A 20,242-nucleotide genomic window follows, 5' to 3' on the forward strand; every position below is an offset into this window, starting at 1 on the left:
CCAATACCCATCCCCACTATCGATATGAGAAGTGTATTGAAAGCAGGGAGATTATGTTGAAAAATAAAATTAAAAACACTTTCACAATTGTTGGTTTTGTTTGTTAGGCTTAGAACTCTTTGACCAGCCATTGTATTTGTTAAAGGAGGTTGTGCAGAGCTCTGTTGTGTGTAGGATGAACTAATTGTCATAATCAGAGGTTCTCAGTTGAACAAAACTAATATACTTCTATATTGCCATTTGGGTTTGGAAGGTTGTTGTAATGAGAAGACTATTTTGTGATATCAGATGCAAGCAAGGTTAATTTACTTTTCATTTGTTGGTTGATAAATGAAAACAAAAGTTGAAGATTAACATGGTGGTTATGCATGAATTTATTTCATCTTTCAGATGGAAAATGCTCTTGAGGAAATGACCTTGATTGAAGGAAAGCCAGGGAAGACCATTCAAATAAAGGCTACTGCTCCACCATATGTACTGTGTCGTGGTATGTCCCTTAATGACACTGATAAATGTGAAATTCACATCAGCTATGACATATCAGTTGATAATGATACAGAAGTCCAGTGTCTGACTGGTGAATTCATACCCCAGATGGCATTCCGACTCTTCTCTGATCAGGAGGAGCAAGCGCTTTGTGGGCTTATGATCAGGGGAGATAACTGGCAGAAAGAATACTCACTGAATGTGCGGGCAACAATTGACAGCAAATATGACAATGACCATAACAGAACTCTGACAATAATGTCTTCCTACCTGGTTAGCTCTGTGGTGGAGCAAACATCCCAACTGCTCCAGTCCCAGGTCAGTTGCTCTGTCTGTCTGTTACTGTGTCTGCGTCTGTCTGTTACTGCATGTATGTCTCTGTGACTGCCTGTTACTGTGTTTGTCTGTTACTGCATGTTTATGTTTGTGACTGTCTGTTACTGTGTCTGTATGTGTCTGTGATTGTCTATTACTGAGTCTGTGTCTGTCTGTTACTGCATGTTTGTGTCTGTGACTGTCTGTTACTGTGTCTGCATCTGTCTGTTACTGCATGTATGTCTCTGTGACTGCCTGTTACTGTGTTTGTCTGTTACTGCATGTTTATGTTTGTGACTGTCTGTTACTGTGTCTGTATGTGTCTGTGATTGTCTATTACTGAGTCTGTGTCTGTCTGTTACTGCATGTTTGTGTCTGTGACTGTCTATTACTGTGTCTGCGTCTGTCTGTTACTGCATGTATGTCTCTGTGACTGTCTGTTACTGTGTCTGTCTGTCACTGCATGTTTGTGTCTGTGACTGTCTATTACTGTGTCTGTATGTGTCTGTGATTGTCTATTACTGTGTCTGTGTCTGTCTGTTACTGCATGTTTGTGTTTGTGACTGTCTAATACTGTGTCTGTGTCTGTCTGTTACTGCATGTTTGTGTCTGTGACTGTCTATTACTGTGTCTGCGTCTGTCTGTTACTGCATGTATGTCTCTGTGACTGTCTGTTACTGTGTCTGTCTGTCACTGCATATTTGTGTCTGTGACTGTCTATTACTGTGTCTGTGTCTGTCTGTTACTGCATGTATGTGTCTGTGACTGTCTGTTACTGTGTCTGTCTGTTACTGCATCTTTGTGTCTGTGTCTGTCTATTACTGTGCCTGTCTGTCTGTTACTGCATGTTTGTGTCTGTGACTGTCTATTACTGTGTCTGGCTGTCTGTTACTGCATGCATGTGTCTGTGACTGTCTGTTACTGTGTCTGTCTGTTACTGCATCTTTGTGTCTGTGTCTGTCTATTACTGTGCCTGTCTGTCTGTTACTGCATGTTTGTGTCTGTGTCTGTCTATTACTGTGCCTGTCTGTCTGTTACTGCATGTTTGTGTCTGTGAATGTCTATTACTGTGCCTGTGTCTATTTTTGGCTGCATGTATGTGTCTGTGACTGTCTGTTAGTGTTTCAGTATGTGTTTGTGCCTGTATGTGTATGTCTGTTACTGTGTCTGTATGTGTCTGTGACTGTCTGTTAGTGTTTCAGTATGTGTCTATGACTGTCTGTTTGTGACTGTCTGTTAGTGTCTGCCTGTTAGTGTATGTTACTGTCTATGTATGTGTCTGTTACTATCTCTGTATTTATCCTTCTGTTACTATCTCTGTCTGTCTGTCTGTCTGTCTGTGACTGTATGTTTGTGTCTGTTAGTGTCTGTTACTGTATCTGTCTGTTATTATCTATGTATGTGTGTATATGTTACTGTGTCTGTTTGAATCAGTGTCTGTCTGTCTGTTACTGATCTCACTGTGACTGTCAGTTAATGTTTCTCCTGCTGCTAGGTGATTCTCTATCTTTGGTAACGATCAGTCTGAATCTATATCCTTCTCTTAATTTATGACTTTAGTGACAAAATATTTCTCCTTGATTCAGCTCTCTATCCTGGATGCAGACAATGGTGCTCTGTGTATGGTTGTCAACGATCCACACATTACGACACTGGATGGCTTGTAAGTATGCTCAGGTGTTCTTGAAAGACAACACAAATAATTTTGAATATGTTTACCTTCTGGTTTTGTTCATTTCCATTTGTATCATTCTGCATGACTGTTTCAGCTACTACCACATGTATTTCCACGGCCCATTTGTTCTGTACCAGCACACAGACCTGCCCTACACTGTAAGTACACACTCTCAGCCATCACTGAAATATTGGGATTGTTTCTCAAATACAGCTCACATTTATTCTAATGCGTCCTCATAACTTCAGCATGATGTCATAAAGAAATATTTTGTCTTCATGGTCAAATATTTAATGTTTTCCCAAGCACATTTTGTCACCTGATATTTTTGTACTGGACATGTTAATAACTGAAACAATGTCCAATTGTAGAGACCATGGACCTATCAGTGTAAATGTAACACATGATCCACTTCAAAACTGCAATTACATACACTCTTTATCAAAGAGTCCAAAATATTGGCATTAGTATGTTGATTTTCTTCCTCAAAGCCATATTTGGCATGATCAAAATGCCCATATTTCAAATTGACATAAATTGTCCCAGTAAATTCACATGTTAATAGAATGATTATATTATTTCTTTAGTCAATATTCAAAACATGCATGTGAAAAATTGTCTTAGACACAGCAGTCACAAATTGTGGCAAGTAATAAATACATTCAGTCCCAGGTTTCATATTGAAAAACAAATGTCAAAATAAGGCATCATTATCTCCTCGAGATCTCTTTGCAAAGATGTGGGATGTGAATAAAATGGAAATCACAAAATATGCCAGTAATCTAAATCCTGTTCATCAGAATTGATTTTGTCAAGTATCATATGCATATATTGTCAAGAACAAATCTGTATTGTCTGGAATCAAATGCAATATGTAGATAGATCATATGTAAACATAATGCAGGTTGAACTGACAACGAAATAAGTTATGATTTGGGGGTCAAAGGTCCTATAATGATCATTACAGTGCATGTTATGTTAACTCCTGATGTCATACCTTCCTCTGTCAAAGTCAATACACCAAAATCTTGTATGTCACCCAGTTTTCTTCTACATGAGAGATGCCCTTACCAGTTGAAGTTGGTTTGGGAAATGGGTGCATTAAAATTAGATGTCTCTTAACTGTGTCATGATCTGCTGATAACTGACACAAAGTAGTGAATACTACTAATTTTCCCACAATAAGCTGAAACTAAAACTTAATAACTCAATCATTCCTTGAAGGATCACTGGTAGATATTTTTTCCTGCCATCAGGTCCAAGTGTTCCTGAGAGACTGCCATGGCCGAATGTCCTGTACAGTAGCTGTAGCTGCAAAAGCAGGGGATGATGTGGTTGTGATTGACTATGGTGGTGCCATTCCCACTGAGAGCTCCTACCCCGTGACAGTGAAGGTGTTCAGGAATGGTGCCATGACGCCTGGCTTCCAAGTCATCAGCAGGGATGAAGGCAGAATGTATATAGTAAGTCTCAGCACCTGCACCTGAATGATGAATGGGGAATGTTAAGTCCAACTAATGTACATATATATAACACACTATGCCAAATGTACATTCTTGATGAATATTCATATACAGCACAACTACAAGTTCTAATTTCTCCGGCTATGAAATCATGTTTTTCCACATGACAGATACAGTATCCAACAGGCATGGAAGTACGAGTTGGCATCAGCATCATCCCTGGTTACAACTTCCTCAATGTATGGCTGAGACCTTCAGCAGCTGATGTCGACAAAACAACAGGTACCACCAACAGTTATACAGTGTGAAGAACTATACACACTAGTGTTGCGACCGGGTACGAAAACTGAACTCGAGTACCCGGCAGACAATACCCGAACCAGACTCGAGTACCCGTTGTTCAATGTTGTCCCACTTGTTTGTAATGCTTTTGCGAAAAAAAGGTCATCAAACATCTATTGATCTATTCTAAGGTATTATGTTTTTTATTAAAAGCCTGCATGGCTTACCTAAAACCACAAGTGACGCAGAATATCAAAGTAAATGCTCTTGTGTTTAAAACTTAGATGCTTTTTCATGGAACTCGTCAAACTACCTGCGTAGTCATCAAGGTCAAAATACGCCCAAACATTTGAACGTTTGTCCGCTTTGTCGTCCATTTTGAAGTGACTTACGAGTTATCTCCCCTGAACGGGTACTTGAGTCCTGAAAATTGGACTCGAGTCCTAGGCTAACCGACCTGTTATCGGGTACTCGAGTACCCGTCGCAACCCTAATACACACCTTGTATATTTCAAGTCTCCATGAGCTACGGATTTACGGGAAAAGTAGCAAGTTTATCTGATAAGATAGAATATGATGGGAAGGCATAGTTTTCCTCAACCTGACATAAAGCTCTGTATTCCATTATTGTAGTGAAAAAGATAAGAAAGATAAGACAACCTGATGTACAAACAGGTACTGAATACAATGAGGGGAATATCACAGAGCTGTAGCAGCAGAACCATGGTATGAGAATACTTGGCGACACAGCTACAGGTGGCTAAATTTTACCACATTATAATAGCATATGAGTGCATATAGGGACAATACCAGAATAAAAAAATATACAAATTAGATAACTATATTTAATTTTTATTGCATATGAGAAGATATGATTTTGAATTTAATACTTTCAGGAATGAGTATCATGCAACTACTATATCATTGTTTACAAGGTCAGCTTATGAGAGCAAAACATTACAAGCATGTTGCTTCCAACCAGTTTGATGACCTTTGAATGGTTCATAAAATTGCATTTTGTAGATACAGCACAGTAATAAATGTACAGAACTGTTTTGAGCAGCTATCACACCAAATGAATAAAGAACATTGCTGCTAAAATGTAAAACATATTTGTAGGTTTGTGTGGAAATTACAACAATGATCAGTCAGATGACCTTCGTAGTCCAGATGGAACCATGTCAACGCTGAACATCAAACCTGACAACTTCTCTATCACGTGGAGGTTGGTATTAACTTACTCTTGTATGTGTATCTGTTTAAGCCCATTGGTTTCCAACTGCCTCAATTAACTGTCTTGTTAATTATTTGCTCCTGGATGTGTTTTTTATGTGTAGGTGAAAGGTCATATGAGCAAATTTAAAGGTTGACATTGTTTTTCAAATGTAAAATGTTATCAAATATTGATGAAGCAAATGTGAAATCAGTTGATTGACACTTCCTCACTATCAACCAGTCAAATGAAGTTGGTCAGATGACTAGATTAAACCTTGTGTTAGATTGGTCTCTTGATGAGTAACAAGTTAATAAATACTGATGGCTTCAGCCATATCATATGTAAAAATGATCTAATGTGGCTTAGATAACTTGACATTTCTGGATATCCAACTTAAGAGGTATGGCTGAAAACTTCTGAACCTACTAAGGCTGAAGTTTCACCCTTATCTGTGTCCATGTATGAAGTACAATACTTTCCATGCTTAGAGGCTGCATTGGAACCAAATACACAATCAGGCAGCATATTATTCATTTGAATAACCTATCTCTATTATACAATTTGGTGAACACTAAAAAATCTTTAGATTTTCAACAGATGTCCTCTTCACTGTCTACCCATCAAAATCAGTTGTTAGGAATATCACATGTCATGCCAAATGCCCCAGTACATGTGCACATCACTTCTTTCTTGTGAGTACTCAGCCTAACACCTGCTATTATTTGAGCACACGTTTTTGTATTAAAATTCAGTACAAAAGTAGATTAGGTTATCAACAAATTTACAGTTTACTGTATATACGTTGTACTCTTCTTGTGTAAAAACTACGGAGGTAGTATTTTTTAAATGTCTTTTGGGACCATGTACTCATGTTCTCCTTCCTCCCTTTACCTGGGTGGTTGCCATGTCATGGTCGGCAGCTACATACATGGAACTCTTAGCCAACTCACCCAGAGATATCAACTATTATCTCAGGTCCACTCTTGGATATCCGATCTCATTAAAAATTCTGTGCTCAGGGTCCATCACTCTCACAGTGACAGCTCACAAAAGACCTGCCAACACACCTTGCAATCCTAAAGAAAATGTTGATAAATACATATGGTTATGAAGGATTCTCAACTCACCACACGGCACATACAACCCATGAAGATCCATGTTAGAATTGGTCTTCATCAACCCATGCTTTTCATAAGAGGCTACAAACGGGACCAGGTGGTCAGGCATGATGGCTTAGTTGATGAATGTAATCGTATCCCAATTGCACAGATCAATGCTCATGATGTCTCTACATCACTGGATTATTTATAGAGTGCCATCATATAGTTGGAATATTGCTGAGTGAGGCGTTCAGCAACAAACAAACATGTCACATAGCCAATACAGTAGGCATGCCTCATGTGAAAGTTGAGAACATGACAAAGGTTTCAGCACATTGGGTTCCAAGGCTTCTGATTTCTGAGGGGCACGGGTGGCCCAGTCGTCTAAGGCGCCGCGATTCGCTGTGCAGTTGAGTTGCGTCCCTTGGTACGCAAGAAACCTATGATTGTGGGTTCGAATCCCGGTTTGCCCCGATACCATACCCCTGCTCGAGGGTTTTACCGAAGTGGTAAACGTCTAAGACCTGCATCACTTCGAGCTTTCCTCCCACATTAAGCTGACACGCCGTGATATAATTAAAAGCGGCATTTAACCCAACTCACTCACTCACTCTGATTTCTGAACAGAAATGCTGCAAGCAATTTGTAACCATGGATGAGTCTCGTGTTGACCACTGTCAGCCAGAAACTAAACGACAGTGGATACATCTAAAGTTTCCTTATCCTTCCCTCTTGTCCCCATGGCTGCAGTGCATGACTGTTGCTTGAACTCATTTATAATCTTCCATATTCACCAGAATTAGCTCCACATCAGATTTCCAACTTTCCCCAGACTTAAAGAAAAAACTGTCTGGCAAGCATTATGTAATGAAGATATCATTTTGGTTGTTGAGGCCTTTTTACAGCACCAGGAGGATACCTTCCACACCAGTTGGATCACTTGAGCATCACTGGCAGAAGTATGTGGACCTCAGAGGGGATTATGTTTAAAAATAATTAGCAATCAACTCCATCATACTAACTATGGACTGCCTTGATGGAGTTGATTACTAATTATTTTTAAACATAATCCCCTCTGAGGGGTTTGGATTTTTTCAGCCATCCCTTGTAACAATCAAAGATGGAATCACCAGTGTCACAGATGTGAAGGACAAGAGATGTCTTTTTGTTTCAGAGTTGACAACAAGGATAGTCTGTACACAGGCTTCTGTCCTGAGTCAGAGAGTAATATTGAGGTGACTGAGCTCCCAACATACTGCTACTGTCGAGAGGATATGCCCCAGAGCTGTGAGAAGGGAAATGACCTGACTCCATGCCCCAGTGATGTAACAGGTAAGAGCCAAGCTGATCAGAGTTTAAAATGTTTTATCTCACTTGGTCAGAAGTGTCAGTTGTCTGTCTATCCGTTATCTTACAGAAATCCTACAGAATGTTTTGCTGAGTAATCACATGGTCTAGGAGCAACAAACAAATTTATACCATTAATATGAAACCAACATGTCTATGACATGCAAAGGGATCATATTCTTCATTTGAGTGAACTGTTTTAGCATTTTCCAGAAAGGTCTCACACAGCATATACTTTCGTAGGCTATGTGGAACTGTAACAGAGTTCATGTTCATTAAAAGTATTAAACACTAAGCTTTTTTCTCAAGATTAAAAAGAACATGATGATGTGTAGATGATATTGATTAAACATTTTAACATTTGCCTTTGTGTTTCTTGAAGTAATTGTGTAACTACTATGTATAGACTGTAGAGGAAATTTGCAGCATGAAATATGTTGTCCCAAGATGGAAAGTATTTTCTAGGCCAAGATATAACAGATCAGCTTGTGCGTGATTCTGTGTACCCCACCAAGTGTCTGAAGACCAGGTCATCCTTTGTGTACGAAGAGTTCCAGTACACTAGGGGTGCAGATGATATCAAGGTAATAAATAGATGGTTCCATTAAAAAGTATTTTAAACACTAATCATGAATGAATTTATTTGCTCTGCAGGTGCAAACAGGTCAAAAGAACAAAGCTTTATCTGACAGAAGTTATTACATGTGCAAGTTACTGTACAAATAGTAAATTTAAAATTAAGTAAAATTAAATTGGCTTTAATTGATTAATCATGTATTTTTCCAACTAAACCTACTGACCAAAACAATATTCAACACAAAATGCTCCTCTGTTTAAGACATACATAAACCATAAAAAAACAAAATTTTGGATGATTATGGCAGAAATCCTTGTTTGAAATTCACTTTTGTTGTATACACTATAAATATTGGAACAATAATAAAAGCAACAAAACACTTTCCACAATTATGAATATCGCTGTCGATTGTACAGTTCTGACTATATCAGAAGCATGTGTTTATGAATCACTGTCAATAGTGATGAAGATAAGTGATTTGGTCATATAATGGGTTGGTTTCTTGGTAGGATAAAGCCAACAGATAAAAATGTGTTGGGATCATATACGGATAGAGAGTCAAATGTGAAAGGTCAGGTGGGTACTACCTTCAGAGTTTATAAACAAACATGGCGCTGCCCTTGTCAATCGACGATTGATTCAGGATTAACCAAAAGAATCTGGAGTCACTACTGGGCTGATTTATAGTTATCAAAACAAAAGTCTAAGATACCAAAAACAGTGTCTAACCGGGACGAAGTTGAAGCATTTTACAAGTTTGGGCAACTTTGGAGATATTAACGGTGAAACAATTTAGTGAGGACACTAGCCTAGCGAGATGAGTTTCTATTTCTGTGCTTAAAGACCTCTGTGGCTTGAGACCTTTTCCCAAAATTAAAACAGTTGTATTTGGTTGAAATACGTTACCATTTTTCATTTTGTTGCTGTGTGTACATCTGACTGCACTTTGTAATGTTATGACAGGCCAGGCAGACTTTAAACAGGTGTGACATCACATAGACTGGGGTTAGGATTAGAGCTTCCCTTTGATAAAGGGCAGTTACTCTAGAGAGCAGAGAAATGTATGGTTGCCAAAGGCAAGTTGAAACAATACGTATAGGCAATTGTTAGTTTACCTATATGTACTTTCGTCACTGTCTAGGAAACAAGTTTCAGTTGGAACTATATTGACTCTTGTCACTGTTTGACTGACACATTACTTACCTTCTGACGTAATGTATATTAATGTGCAAATTCCAGGAACATTTGCATTGTTTAGCAATGTTTGTGAGAGATAAGAAGAAAGTTTTTCAAAAGAAACAATTTAAGGCTGACATAATATGATAAAGAGGTTATCACCCTTGTGTGTTTTGGGATGAAAAATATCTTCCCCAGGGCTCGCTAAAGACAACTGTTATTCTTAATACAGGATATTTACCATCCCAAAACACACAAGCGTGATAATCTATATAACCCTGTGGATGCGGAGTTATTTTTCTGACACACATTTTCATAAGGTCTGAAAAGTGAACTCTCTATAGGAATTGCACTTGTGTGGCACTGAGTGTACCTCTAACCATGAATTACACAGGAATGTGAAAAAAAATACAGCAAATTTTGCCACTGTTCATCGTACACTAATAAGAAAAGTACTGTGCAACAAACATTTCATTTAAAAAATTTTCAGCAAACAAAATACTGCTAAATATTTTAAAGACACGATGATCTATTGAATGGATTTGTATGCTTATGTATAACATCATACATTTGAAACGAAGAATAATTTGCTATAAATGAAGAAAATTGACAAAAGACAATAGAGAGGTACAGACACGCTCAAAGAAAAAGGAGCATAACTTTGCTATGTATAGAGCTGGTCCACTGAAGCTCTGCTCACTTGGTGAGGATTTGCTGTGGATAACGAGAATATACTTTAATATAGTATGGTCCATCAGGAACCAAACCATTCCAATACAAATATAGAAATTGAAACTGTATACGTTATTAGTTATTATCACAAATTCTATAAAATGATGAAATTGAACTACATGTAAAAGGCAGTTGTAGTGAAAGAGATGACCTTATCTAAAGTGCAAAATTAGTCCTTAGATTCCCACATTTACCTGGTTTTGTCACTCTCCCTGACCCAGAATTCCATGTGGCCAGCATAATACCTCTGCCACAGGCCAGCACCTTGTCACGAACTGACGATTTGTAACATCTTACATGGTCCATTCAAGATATTGCATATGTTTTTAATCTGTTGAATTTTTATCCCCTGGCATATAATGCGTCTGTCAGTCCGTAATCATTTCCTTTTTCGAGGCAGAACTCGAAAACCATTCAGTGTATATGATCAAAACTTGGCAAATCCATCAGTCACATACTAAAGTGGTGCCTTTTGATATTTTGGGATTTTTCGAATTTATATTTTTTTAAATTTTTATGGAAAGAAGTTGGACACAGACTCCATTGGGGATTGGGTTCGTTTCCGGGGTAGAATTCGAAAACCATTCAGTATATTTGATCGAAACTTGAAAGATGTATCAGTCACATGCTGAAGTTGCTATTTTTTTATTTTTTTATTTTTAATTCTTGATTTCTATTGAAACAATTTGGACTTAGTCTCAAAAGGGTGGGGGTAGGTGTCGTTTCTGTAGCACAACTTGAAAACTGTGAGAGAATTTTCATCCAATCTTGGTACATGTATTAACCAAGGGCTGAAGTTGTGCATTTTGCTATTTAGGAATTTTAACAAAAATTATTTTTTTTCTATTTGACTTTGACTCTATTCATAGTGGTGTGTTTGTCTGGACCATATATCTAAAACTAAAAGGTATTCTTTCTTGAAACAGTGCACACACAAAGACCAGGTTATCAACTGGTGCTTTTTGCTATTTAGTGAGTGAGTGAGTGAGTTTGGTTTTACGCCGCTTTTAGCAATATTCCAGCAATATCACGGCGGGGGACACCAGAAATGGGCTTCACACATTGTACCCATGTCGGGAATCAAACCTGGGTCTTCGGCGTGACGAGCGAACGCTTTAACCACTAGGCTACCCGACCGCCCCGCTTTTTGCTATTTAGGGATTTTTAGAATTTATATATATATCTAGATATATATCCATGGCAACAAGTTTGATTTATTCTGACATAGAAATACAAAGTTCTGAATCCCAATTCCATAGTATTGTCTTTATTGCTCAAAAACTACTCTTGTATATGGACAGACAGATTAGAAATTCTCTCAAAAAGTTGGACTTCAGGTGATTTGCTCTTTTGAACTTGTTTGGGCAGGGGGGATTTGTCATCCTCAGATGACTCTTGTTTTATGAGTCTACACATTTAGATAAAAATATATCATAGAATACTTAAATTTCATTGAGAAATACCCTAAAGCGTGAAAAACAATTTCCATTTGCGTAGTTATCCGTTGTTTACATTGATTTACGGCTCCATGTGCTGTCATCGAAGCCCTACACAGAGCTAGTGATGCGGCCACTTTGATACATAAAGATATACTGTCATGCACCTCACTGTCGCAGTTGTAGTAGCATATCTACCGGGTATATAATTATTTGAAACACTATGTAAAGCTATCCAAAAGGCTTGCATTAGGCCAGTCTGCTCTGATTTCAGAATAATTGCATTTGTTAACAAACAAGAGAAAATTCTGGTCATGTGATATGCAAATTAGCCTGTGGAAGTAGTGTTATGGCAAGTCAACACTGTGCCGGATTGTGTGGTTGTGTTAGTGTAGTGTAAAGACTAATGCTGCACAATTATCTGTGGAGTACTAGCCTCGTGTCATGGCCTCTTTTATGTCTTTGGCGACATTGCAGAAAGATGCCATTGTTATATTGATTATCATATTTCTCACCTAATTTTTTTAATAGTATAAAAGATCTTGATTTGTAAAATAGAATTTGTCACTTTTCAGACACAACATAAAATGACTGTTTTAACCATGTAAAAAATGTCTTGAATGTATAAAAATGAAATGAAGTAAACTGTGTAATATCCTGTGATTACAATAAGTAAAAAAGGGTGAAATAATTAATTATATTATTCAAAATGAGAGGTGTAATTCGTAAAGCGTTTGTGACTAAACTCGTACCTGGTCAGTTATTAGACAGAAATGTTCTGCCAATCAAATGACCGAAAAAACATTTTTTTTATATTCCTTGTACAAATGTGTGAATAGAATCTATATATTTAATTAAGATATTATGAATATTGTTAATGGAAAATCTTTATACATGTATATCAATTTTAGTTATAAGATAAAATGAAATGGCTGTTCCTTAACTTATTTATATGAAATAACAATATTGAATATTACATTCAAAAGGAAATTTGAATATTTTCAAGGATTTGTCTAAAGATCAGAATACAACACTAAATTTGTTGATTTTGAATCTAAATAATGTTCAAACAAATAGGAGATTGTCAAAGGTTAATGAATTTTGTGGCCTAAATCTATGTATGAAATGATATTGAACATTAAAAAATATCCATAATGTAACTCATTGCTTGAAAAGATTTATGAAAGATATGCAAAATCTACCTCATAATTGAAACTGTAAAAAGCAGCAAAGAATGATTGTTTGTACTTTTCTACACCCAACCTTAACTGCAAAGAAAAACCAAATATGTACAACACTGTTACATAGAACATCACTACTGGTGACATACACAAAATGATGTGTTCACTGACAACAGTATTTGCAGAGGAGGACTTTCATTAACACAAGGATCATATTCACATTAATGTGTCATGAGTGTTTTGTTTCTTCTACTGTAACCAAGAGAATTAGTCAGAAATGCAGACAAATACCATTGTCATTGTGCATGGTACATTATGCAGAGCGGAAAACTTTGACAATGACAGTATGATTTACGAAACCATTGCAATGTATATATTTTTATTCCCTAATTCTTCCTTGGATAATGTATGCATATTCTATATGAAGTTAGCCATTGTATGAGCAGAAGGTGAAGAGATCTCACAAAATAGGACAAAATGCTCAGCAGTGTCAATATAAATTTTGCTTTGTTTACATTTCAACTTAAGTTTTTGAGCACGCCATTAATTCTGAAGCATGATTTTGTGAGCTTGATTTCATCTAGTGATTTTGTGAGCTTGATTTCATCTAGACCATTTGTATGAGTGACAAAGACAATTTGTCATTTGATGCAAAAAGTCTGAGGAATTCAAGAACGTGTATCACAGCTGAGTGTGAAATATGTGTGATGTAACAGTCGTCTCAAAACCAGCATTCGCGAACCGTAAACACTAACCAATATGATCTAAAGTTCTCTTTGACGTTTTGTGTTTGTGTATTTTCTAAAACATGCTAAACGATTCTGGGGTTATTGGCAGTGCTTCAAAATGATCATGGGTGATTTGATACATTACAGATACATTTGATCACTATTAATGTGTTATTTTTGCTACTGAATTCTCCAAGTAAATATATGATTTCAAGACATACACGAAATATTGCTGTGTATGTGATGATTTATTAAAATGTAAAAAATTACGATATTTACGATGAGCCTAATTTTCAGAGGCTCTTTTTAGTAATTTCTTTTTGTGGGTTATGTCACTGAACAGAGAATTTTCAGCAGAATTCAAAACTGTGAAGTGTGTGTGTGTACATTCAGTTTTATTTGACTTCAAAATGAAGGTCGAACAACGAGAACATGTCCCTGTGGCATCCATGTGATTAAGGAAGGGATTGGTATATACTATGTTTTAGAAATATAATTTGTAAAGGGGATGGTGTATCTGTGGCTAAGCGACTTGTTTAGCACTTGAATGATGCGAATGTACATTGTTGCAGGAGAATGACTGGGATGTACCTGGAGATATAGGCTGGACTCAGACCCGTGTGGAGAAAATACAGTGCGAAGCATCAATAGGGTTATCAGCTTTTGTGACAGCCTGCAAGAATGTTCCTGGAGTCCACTACGCCAACTCTCTCACATCTTGTGCTGAAGATATTAAGGTATGTAAATCTTATTTGTCATGCAGTGTTTCACTGGTACTAGTTTATTACTTCTCTTCCTTAACATGAGGTGATGTGAACTGTGAGTAGTTTGTAAAAGAACATGGCATATCTAAATTTTTGTAGGACTATATTGAAGTATATAACCTTCCATTAAAATGTTACAGAACACCCTCAACGGTCAGTGGTTCATGGCAGCTCAAGAAGACATCAAGAAGCAGTGTGAAATAGCTCTCCTTACCAACACAACACTTTGGCCAGTAGAGGATACACTCAGATTACAATGTCCTTCTGAGTGTAGAGGATCTAAATGTGACAATGGTAGGTATTAAGATCTTATGTTTCAGTCATTAATAGATGCCACCACCTGGAGCCCATTTCCAGTCTAGGCCTGGATGTTATCTATGTGTGAACATAGCAATTGTGTCTGTGTAATTAGGGTAATGATTAACCGTTTGATTGGCATTTATCATCAAATTTGATCTAGAAGGCAAAGAAAGGGGCTTGAATCAAACTGGCTTTGACTTCCAATACTGATATGTCCACTCCATGAAGTGACAAAGGATATGCTAAAGGATGAAAAAGCTATTGGCAACCTCATACACAGAATCACAGGAGACCACACGGACCAGGAATATAACTAGTCTTGACCCCATCCTTCATGTATTTACTCATTGTAGATATTTCTGGTCTGCAGGATTGTGCAAGTGCGGGACGAACAGAGACAGCCTGGACTGTGTGGTGGAAACAGATGAACCTCCCAATCTTTTCTTCCTCAGCAATAATGGATTGTGTGACATGCGTATTGATGACTGTGACACAGTGCATGTCTACAACAACAACACCCTCAATGTCAGCAACCTTACCTGCCACTGGGCCAGGGTCACGGTCAGTTTTCCATGTTTGCTGTGTGAATCTACCAGTTTCTTAAGGTGTACACATAGTGTCTGAATTTACAAGGTTCCTTGTGGTACAATCTCATTAAAATCAGATCTTAGTTCTCTCTGTCACTCAACAAAGATCTGAGGACATCCTATTACGGGTCACATCAGAACGATCTTACATCCAACCAATTAAAGCGTCGCCTACCAGATCATGAAAGTGATAGTCGGAACGTGTTTTCTAATCATGCAATCTCGAAAACGTTAAAACAGGGTATTCCGAACGACGGTTAATATTATCGTCTATCTCTTGTTCCCCTGGGATAAACATTTGAATGGTGGAGACATTTCAAAATCGCAACCATATATTAGACATTCCAGAATGTTAGTTTGTTCAGTTTTCAAAATTTTAATTGAGAACTGTGTCAACATATTTTTCAAGTGTAGTCAAAATGGAAGTTGTCAGGTTGAAACGAGTACTGTAAAGCTCGAGAAAGCTGCTTCTAATTGGCTGATGTCGACTTCTTGTTAGTCGTTTCAGTGGTAGGTCAAAGTTCGCGAAAGGTCATTCTGACATGACCCGTAATGAGATGTTCTCAGATCTTTGTTTAGCGGCAGCGAAAACTTAGATCTGATTTTAATGAGATTGCTTGTGGTGTACAGTGTGTGAATCTACAAGGTTCCTTATGGTGCACAGTGTGTGAATCTACTAGGTTCCTTATGGTGCACAGTGTGTGAATCTACCAGGTTCCATATGGTGCACAGTGTGTGAATCTACAAGGTTCATTATGGTGCACAGTGTGTGAATCTACCAGGTTCCATATGGTGCACAGTGTGTGAATCTACAAGGTTCCTTATGGTGCACAGTGTGTGAATCTACCAGGTTCCTTATGGTGCACAGTGTGTGAATCTACCAGGTTCCTTGTGGTGCACAGTGTGTGAATCTACAAGGTTCCTTATGGTGCACAGTGTGTGAATCTACAAGGTTCCTTATGGTGCACAGTGTGTGAATCTACAAGGTTCCTTGTGGTGCACAGTGTGTGAATCTACAAGGTTCCTTATGGTTTACAGTGTGTGAATCTACCATTCCTTGATTACATACAGTGTGTTGATGTGCCAGGTTCCTTGTGGCGTTTACACAGTGTGTGGATTTATCAGTTTCCCTATGGTTGACCTTATTTTGGAATGTACTTACCACTGAACAGTACTGTGTAATCTTATGAATTGACATGAGTAAGACATAACAGGGCTCTATGTTCTCCAACGTGAAAAAGTGTGCACCTGTGTATCATGTTTTATGTGTTATGTTTAATTCCTGTTTAATGAAAATGTCTCAATTGCCCTGTTTCCTATAAAGCTGAATGAAACTGGGTATGAGGTTGATGATGTGGTGGTCAATACAACAGCAACATTCATCCACATCATGGAGCTGACATGTCCCATACCGACAACCGGCTTCAGCTACGAGGTGTCTGTCAGCTACAACCAACACAGGAGTATGTCCCTTCTCTTCCTGGTCTATGATTCCCTCTGTCATACTTGCTTCCCCAGCAATGGAACCTGTGTGGATAAGGTAAGGCACTATTATAAACTTTCAAATATGCTATAATCCCACAGAATGTGACTTGTAAAGTTGATTGTCTTGAACAAAGGTACAACTAGTGTAATTCTTTGTGAAAGTTTTGATTTAGATCTGAAAATGGACCTAGGCAAGTTGCTTTCAAAAATTTGGTCTGAAACAAGTTGAACACAAATGCAAACAGATTTCTTGTTTTCATTGTGTGTTGTAGTCAGCCACTAGTTAACATGTGATCTTAAGATGATAAGGCCTGATTTCTCCTTGCCCTTTTCTTGCCTTTCCCATTGCATTGTTTCTTGTCTATTCCAGACAAATGGATGTATTATTGATGATCAGTGCTATGAAAATGGAGAGTACAACACCATCTACCCACGCCAGTATTGTGATAGCAGTGCCAACAGGACAAACTGGCAGAAGGCATTAGGTTAGTCTCTCAAACATACAGACTTTGTGCAACCTGCCATACATATGATTAAGCCCAAGAGGTACAGACCAGGGAATTGTGCTACCTGCCATACATATGACTAAACCCTGTGCAACCTGTCATGAGTATGACCGGCACTTATATGTACAGACTAACATTGTACACCCTGGTATGGATGTGATCTACATCTAGATTTGTACAGACTAACATTGTACACCCTGGCATGGATGTGATCTACTTCTATATATGTAGAGACTAACATTGTACACCCTGGCATGGATGTGATCTACTTCTATATATAGAGACTAACATTGTACACCTTGGCATGGATGTGATCTACTTCTATATATAGTGACTAACATTGTTCACCTTGGAATGGATGTGATCTACATCTAGATTTGTACAGACTAACATTGTACACCTTGGCATGGATGTGATCTACTTCTATATATAGAGACTAACATTGTTCACCCTGGCATGGATGTGATCTACATCTAGATTTGTACGGACTAACATTGTACACCTTGGCATGGATGTGATCTACTTCTATATATAGTGACTAACATTGTTCACCCTGGCATGGATGTGATCTACATCTAGATTTGTACAGACTAACATTGTACACCCTGGCATGGATGTGATCTACATCTATATATAGAGACAAATCTTGTACACCCTGGCATGGATGTGATCTACATCTATATATAGAGACTAACATTGTACAACCTGGCATGGATGTGATCTACATCTATATATAGAGACTAACATTGTACACCCTGGCATGGATGTGATCTACTTCTATATATAGAGACTAACATTGTACACCTTGGCATGGATGTGATCTACTTCTATATATAGTGACTAACATTGTTCACCTTGGAATGGATGTGATCTACATCTATATATAGAGACTAACATTGTACACCTTGGCATGGATGTGATCTACTTCTATATATAGTGACTAACATTGTTCACCTTGGAATGGATGTGATCTACATCTATATATAGAGACTAACATTGTACACCTTGGCATGGATGTGATCTACTTCTATATATAGTGACTAACATTGTTCACCTTGGAATGGATGTGATCTACATCTATATATTGAGACTAACATTGTACACCCTGGCATGGATGTGATGTACTTCTATATATAGAGACTAACATTGTGCACCTTGGCATGGATGTGATCTACATCTATATGTAGAGACAAATATTGTACACCCTGGCATGGATGTGATCTACATCTATATGTAGAGACAAATATTGTACACCCTGGCATGGATGTGATCTACATCTATATATAGAGACAAATATTGTACACCCTGGCATGGATGTGATCTACATCTATATATAGAGACAAATCTTGTACACCCTGGCATGGTTGTGATCTACTTCTATATATAGTGACTAACATTGTACAACCTGGCATGGATGTGATCTACATCTATATATAGAGACAAATCTTGTACACCCTGGCATGGTTGTGATCTACTTCTATATATAGAGACTAACATTGTACAACCTGGCATGGATGTGATCTACATCTATATATAGAGACAAATATTGTACACCCTGGCATGGATGTGATCTACTTCTATATGTACAGACTAACACTGTTCAACCTGGCATTGATGTGAAGAACCTCTTTATTTGCAGACTATCATTGTACAACTTGTTTCCCTTGTTTCATATTGGTGGAATTTTGCCAAATTCACACATGTGAATTGTCAATGCAGGAAGTATTCATGCCCATTAAATGCATGTTTATATAAGTAAAGAGATTAAAACACAACAGCATATAGGATCAGCCTGACATTTGTGTTTCTTGCACTAGTCTAAGATAATAAAAAATTAGTAGATATTTGTGAACTATTAATGTAGTGAACTGAAGAAAGTTACTTGATTCCACAGAATAGGATCTTGGCATGTTAATTCTAATGAATAATGATTGAAATATGTTTAAATCTTTCAGACTCTTGTCAAACTCTGGATTTGTTGTGGTATCGTCAGAGAGGTTACAGTTTGTTGGGGTTTTCCCAGGAAGAAGTTGTGAGCAATGGTGACCCAGTGTCATGTCAAATGGCCTGTCTGGAGAGGGATGGTACTCCATATGAGTGCAGTTCCTTCAATTACAACTTGACATCAGGAAACTGTACACTGAACACAGAGGACAAGCGCAGTCAGCCCAGCAGTCTCATCCTCACACCTGACACATACTACTATGAGTGGCAGTGCAATAACAGTGAGCTTTACACTAGGGGAAACACTGCCAGTATATATCCAAACAGAATTAGTTCTCTGGCAAATACTTTCCCAAAAAGATTTTGTCAGCCTTTGAATTTGAGTACAAATAAATGTCCAATACACCAAAAGAAAAAATTCTTTTAGGTCCCCTGACTGAAAGTCAAGTGACCTTGTGTTATTCAGTTTTCAAAATTTTGTTTTACGTCATCACAGTTATATGGGCTCACCGAATTCTGATCTGATATTGAAATATGGTTGCCACTGCATCTATATTGAAAATGGTATATATTTTTTATCTTATCCTGCATTACTACCTTCATGGTTCTACTGCTGTTTTTTTAACCTAGGAGACGGAGTTGTGAGCTCGAGGTCCTGGCTACAGAAGTTGTTTTAACCACTAGTTCTGTGGCTTCCTTACTCTCACAGCTACCACGTGACCGGAAGTGGCAAGGTCATGTATAATCACATCACTGCTAGTCATCAGACTGAAGAGACGTTGGAGCATAAAGCTCCCCATTTTGAAGCACCAGATAGCATCCTCTGCCCATCCTTTCGCTTATTCTTTGTGACCAGTGTGTTCTCAATTATGCAGATTATAGTCTGTGTACTAGGATGGTCTTTTTAGGCACATGTTAGGGTATTTATAGAGGATTCTGTAC

The 20,242-nt window shown here is 37.8% G+C and overlaps 1 protein-coding gene across 1 annotated transcript in view; it reads left to right on the plus strand.

The window, feature by feature from the left end:
- The window catches only part of LOC139453352 (uncharacterized), a 318,833-nt gene that overhangs the window by 49,654 nt on the left and 248,937 nt on the right, over positions 1–20,242 (plus strand). Inside the window, exons 21-34 of the mRNA XM_071235025.1 lie at positions 391–804; positions 2,388–2,464; positions 2,571–2,634; positions 3,733–3,939; positions 4,110–4,221; positions 5,341–5,446; positions 7,712–7,869; positions 8,350–8,468; positions 14,287–14,451; positions 14,619–14,772; positions 15,149–15,339; positions 16,690–16,905; positions 17,221–17,335; positions 19,312–19,581. Of these exons, the coding sequence (XP_071091126.1) occupies positions 391–804; positions 2,388–2,464; positions 2,571–2,634; positions 3,733–3,939; positions 4,110–4,221; positions 5,341–5,446; positions 7,712–7,869; positions 8,350–8,468; positions 14,287–14,451; positions 14,619–14,772; positions 15,149–15,339; positions 16,690–16,905; positions 17,221–17,335; positions 19,312–19,581 (2,368 nt within the window). The remainder of the gene's footprint in view (positions 1–390; positions 805–2,387; positions 2,465–2,570; positions 2,635–3,732; positions 3,940–4,109; positions 4,222–5,340; positions 5,447–7,711; positions 7,870–8,349; positions 8,469–14,286; positions 14,452–14,618; positions 14,773–15,148; positions 15,340–16,689; positions 16,906–17,220; positions 17,336–19,311; positions 19,582–20,242) is intronic.

The sequence above is a fragment of the Haliotis cracherodii genome, unplaced genomic scaffold, assembly GCF_022045235.1.
Source record: "Haliotis cracherodii isolate W230 unplaced genomic scaffold, xgHalCrac1.p SCAF_9, whole genome shotgun sequence".
Classification (NCBI taxonomy): Eukaryota; Metazoa; Mollusca; class Gastropoda; order Lepetellida; family Haliotidae; genus Haliotis; species Haliotis cracherodii.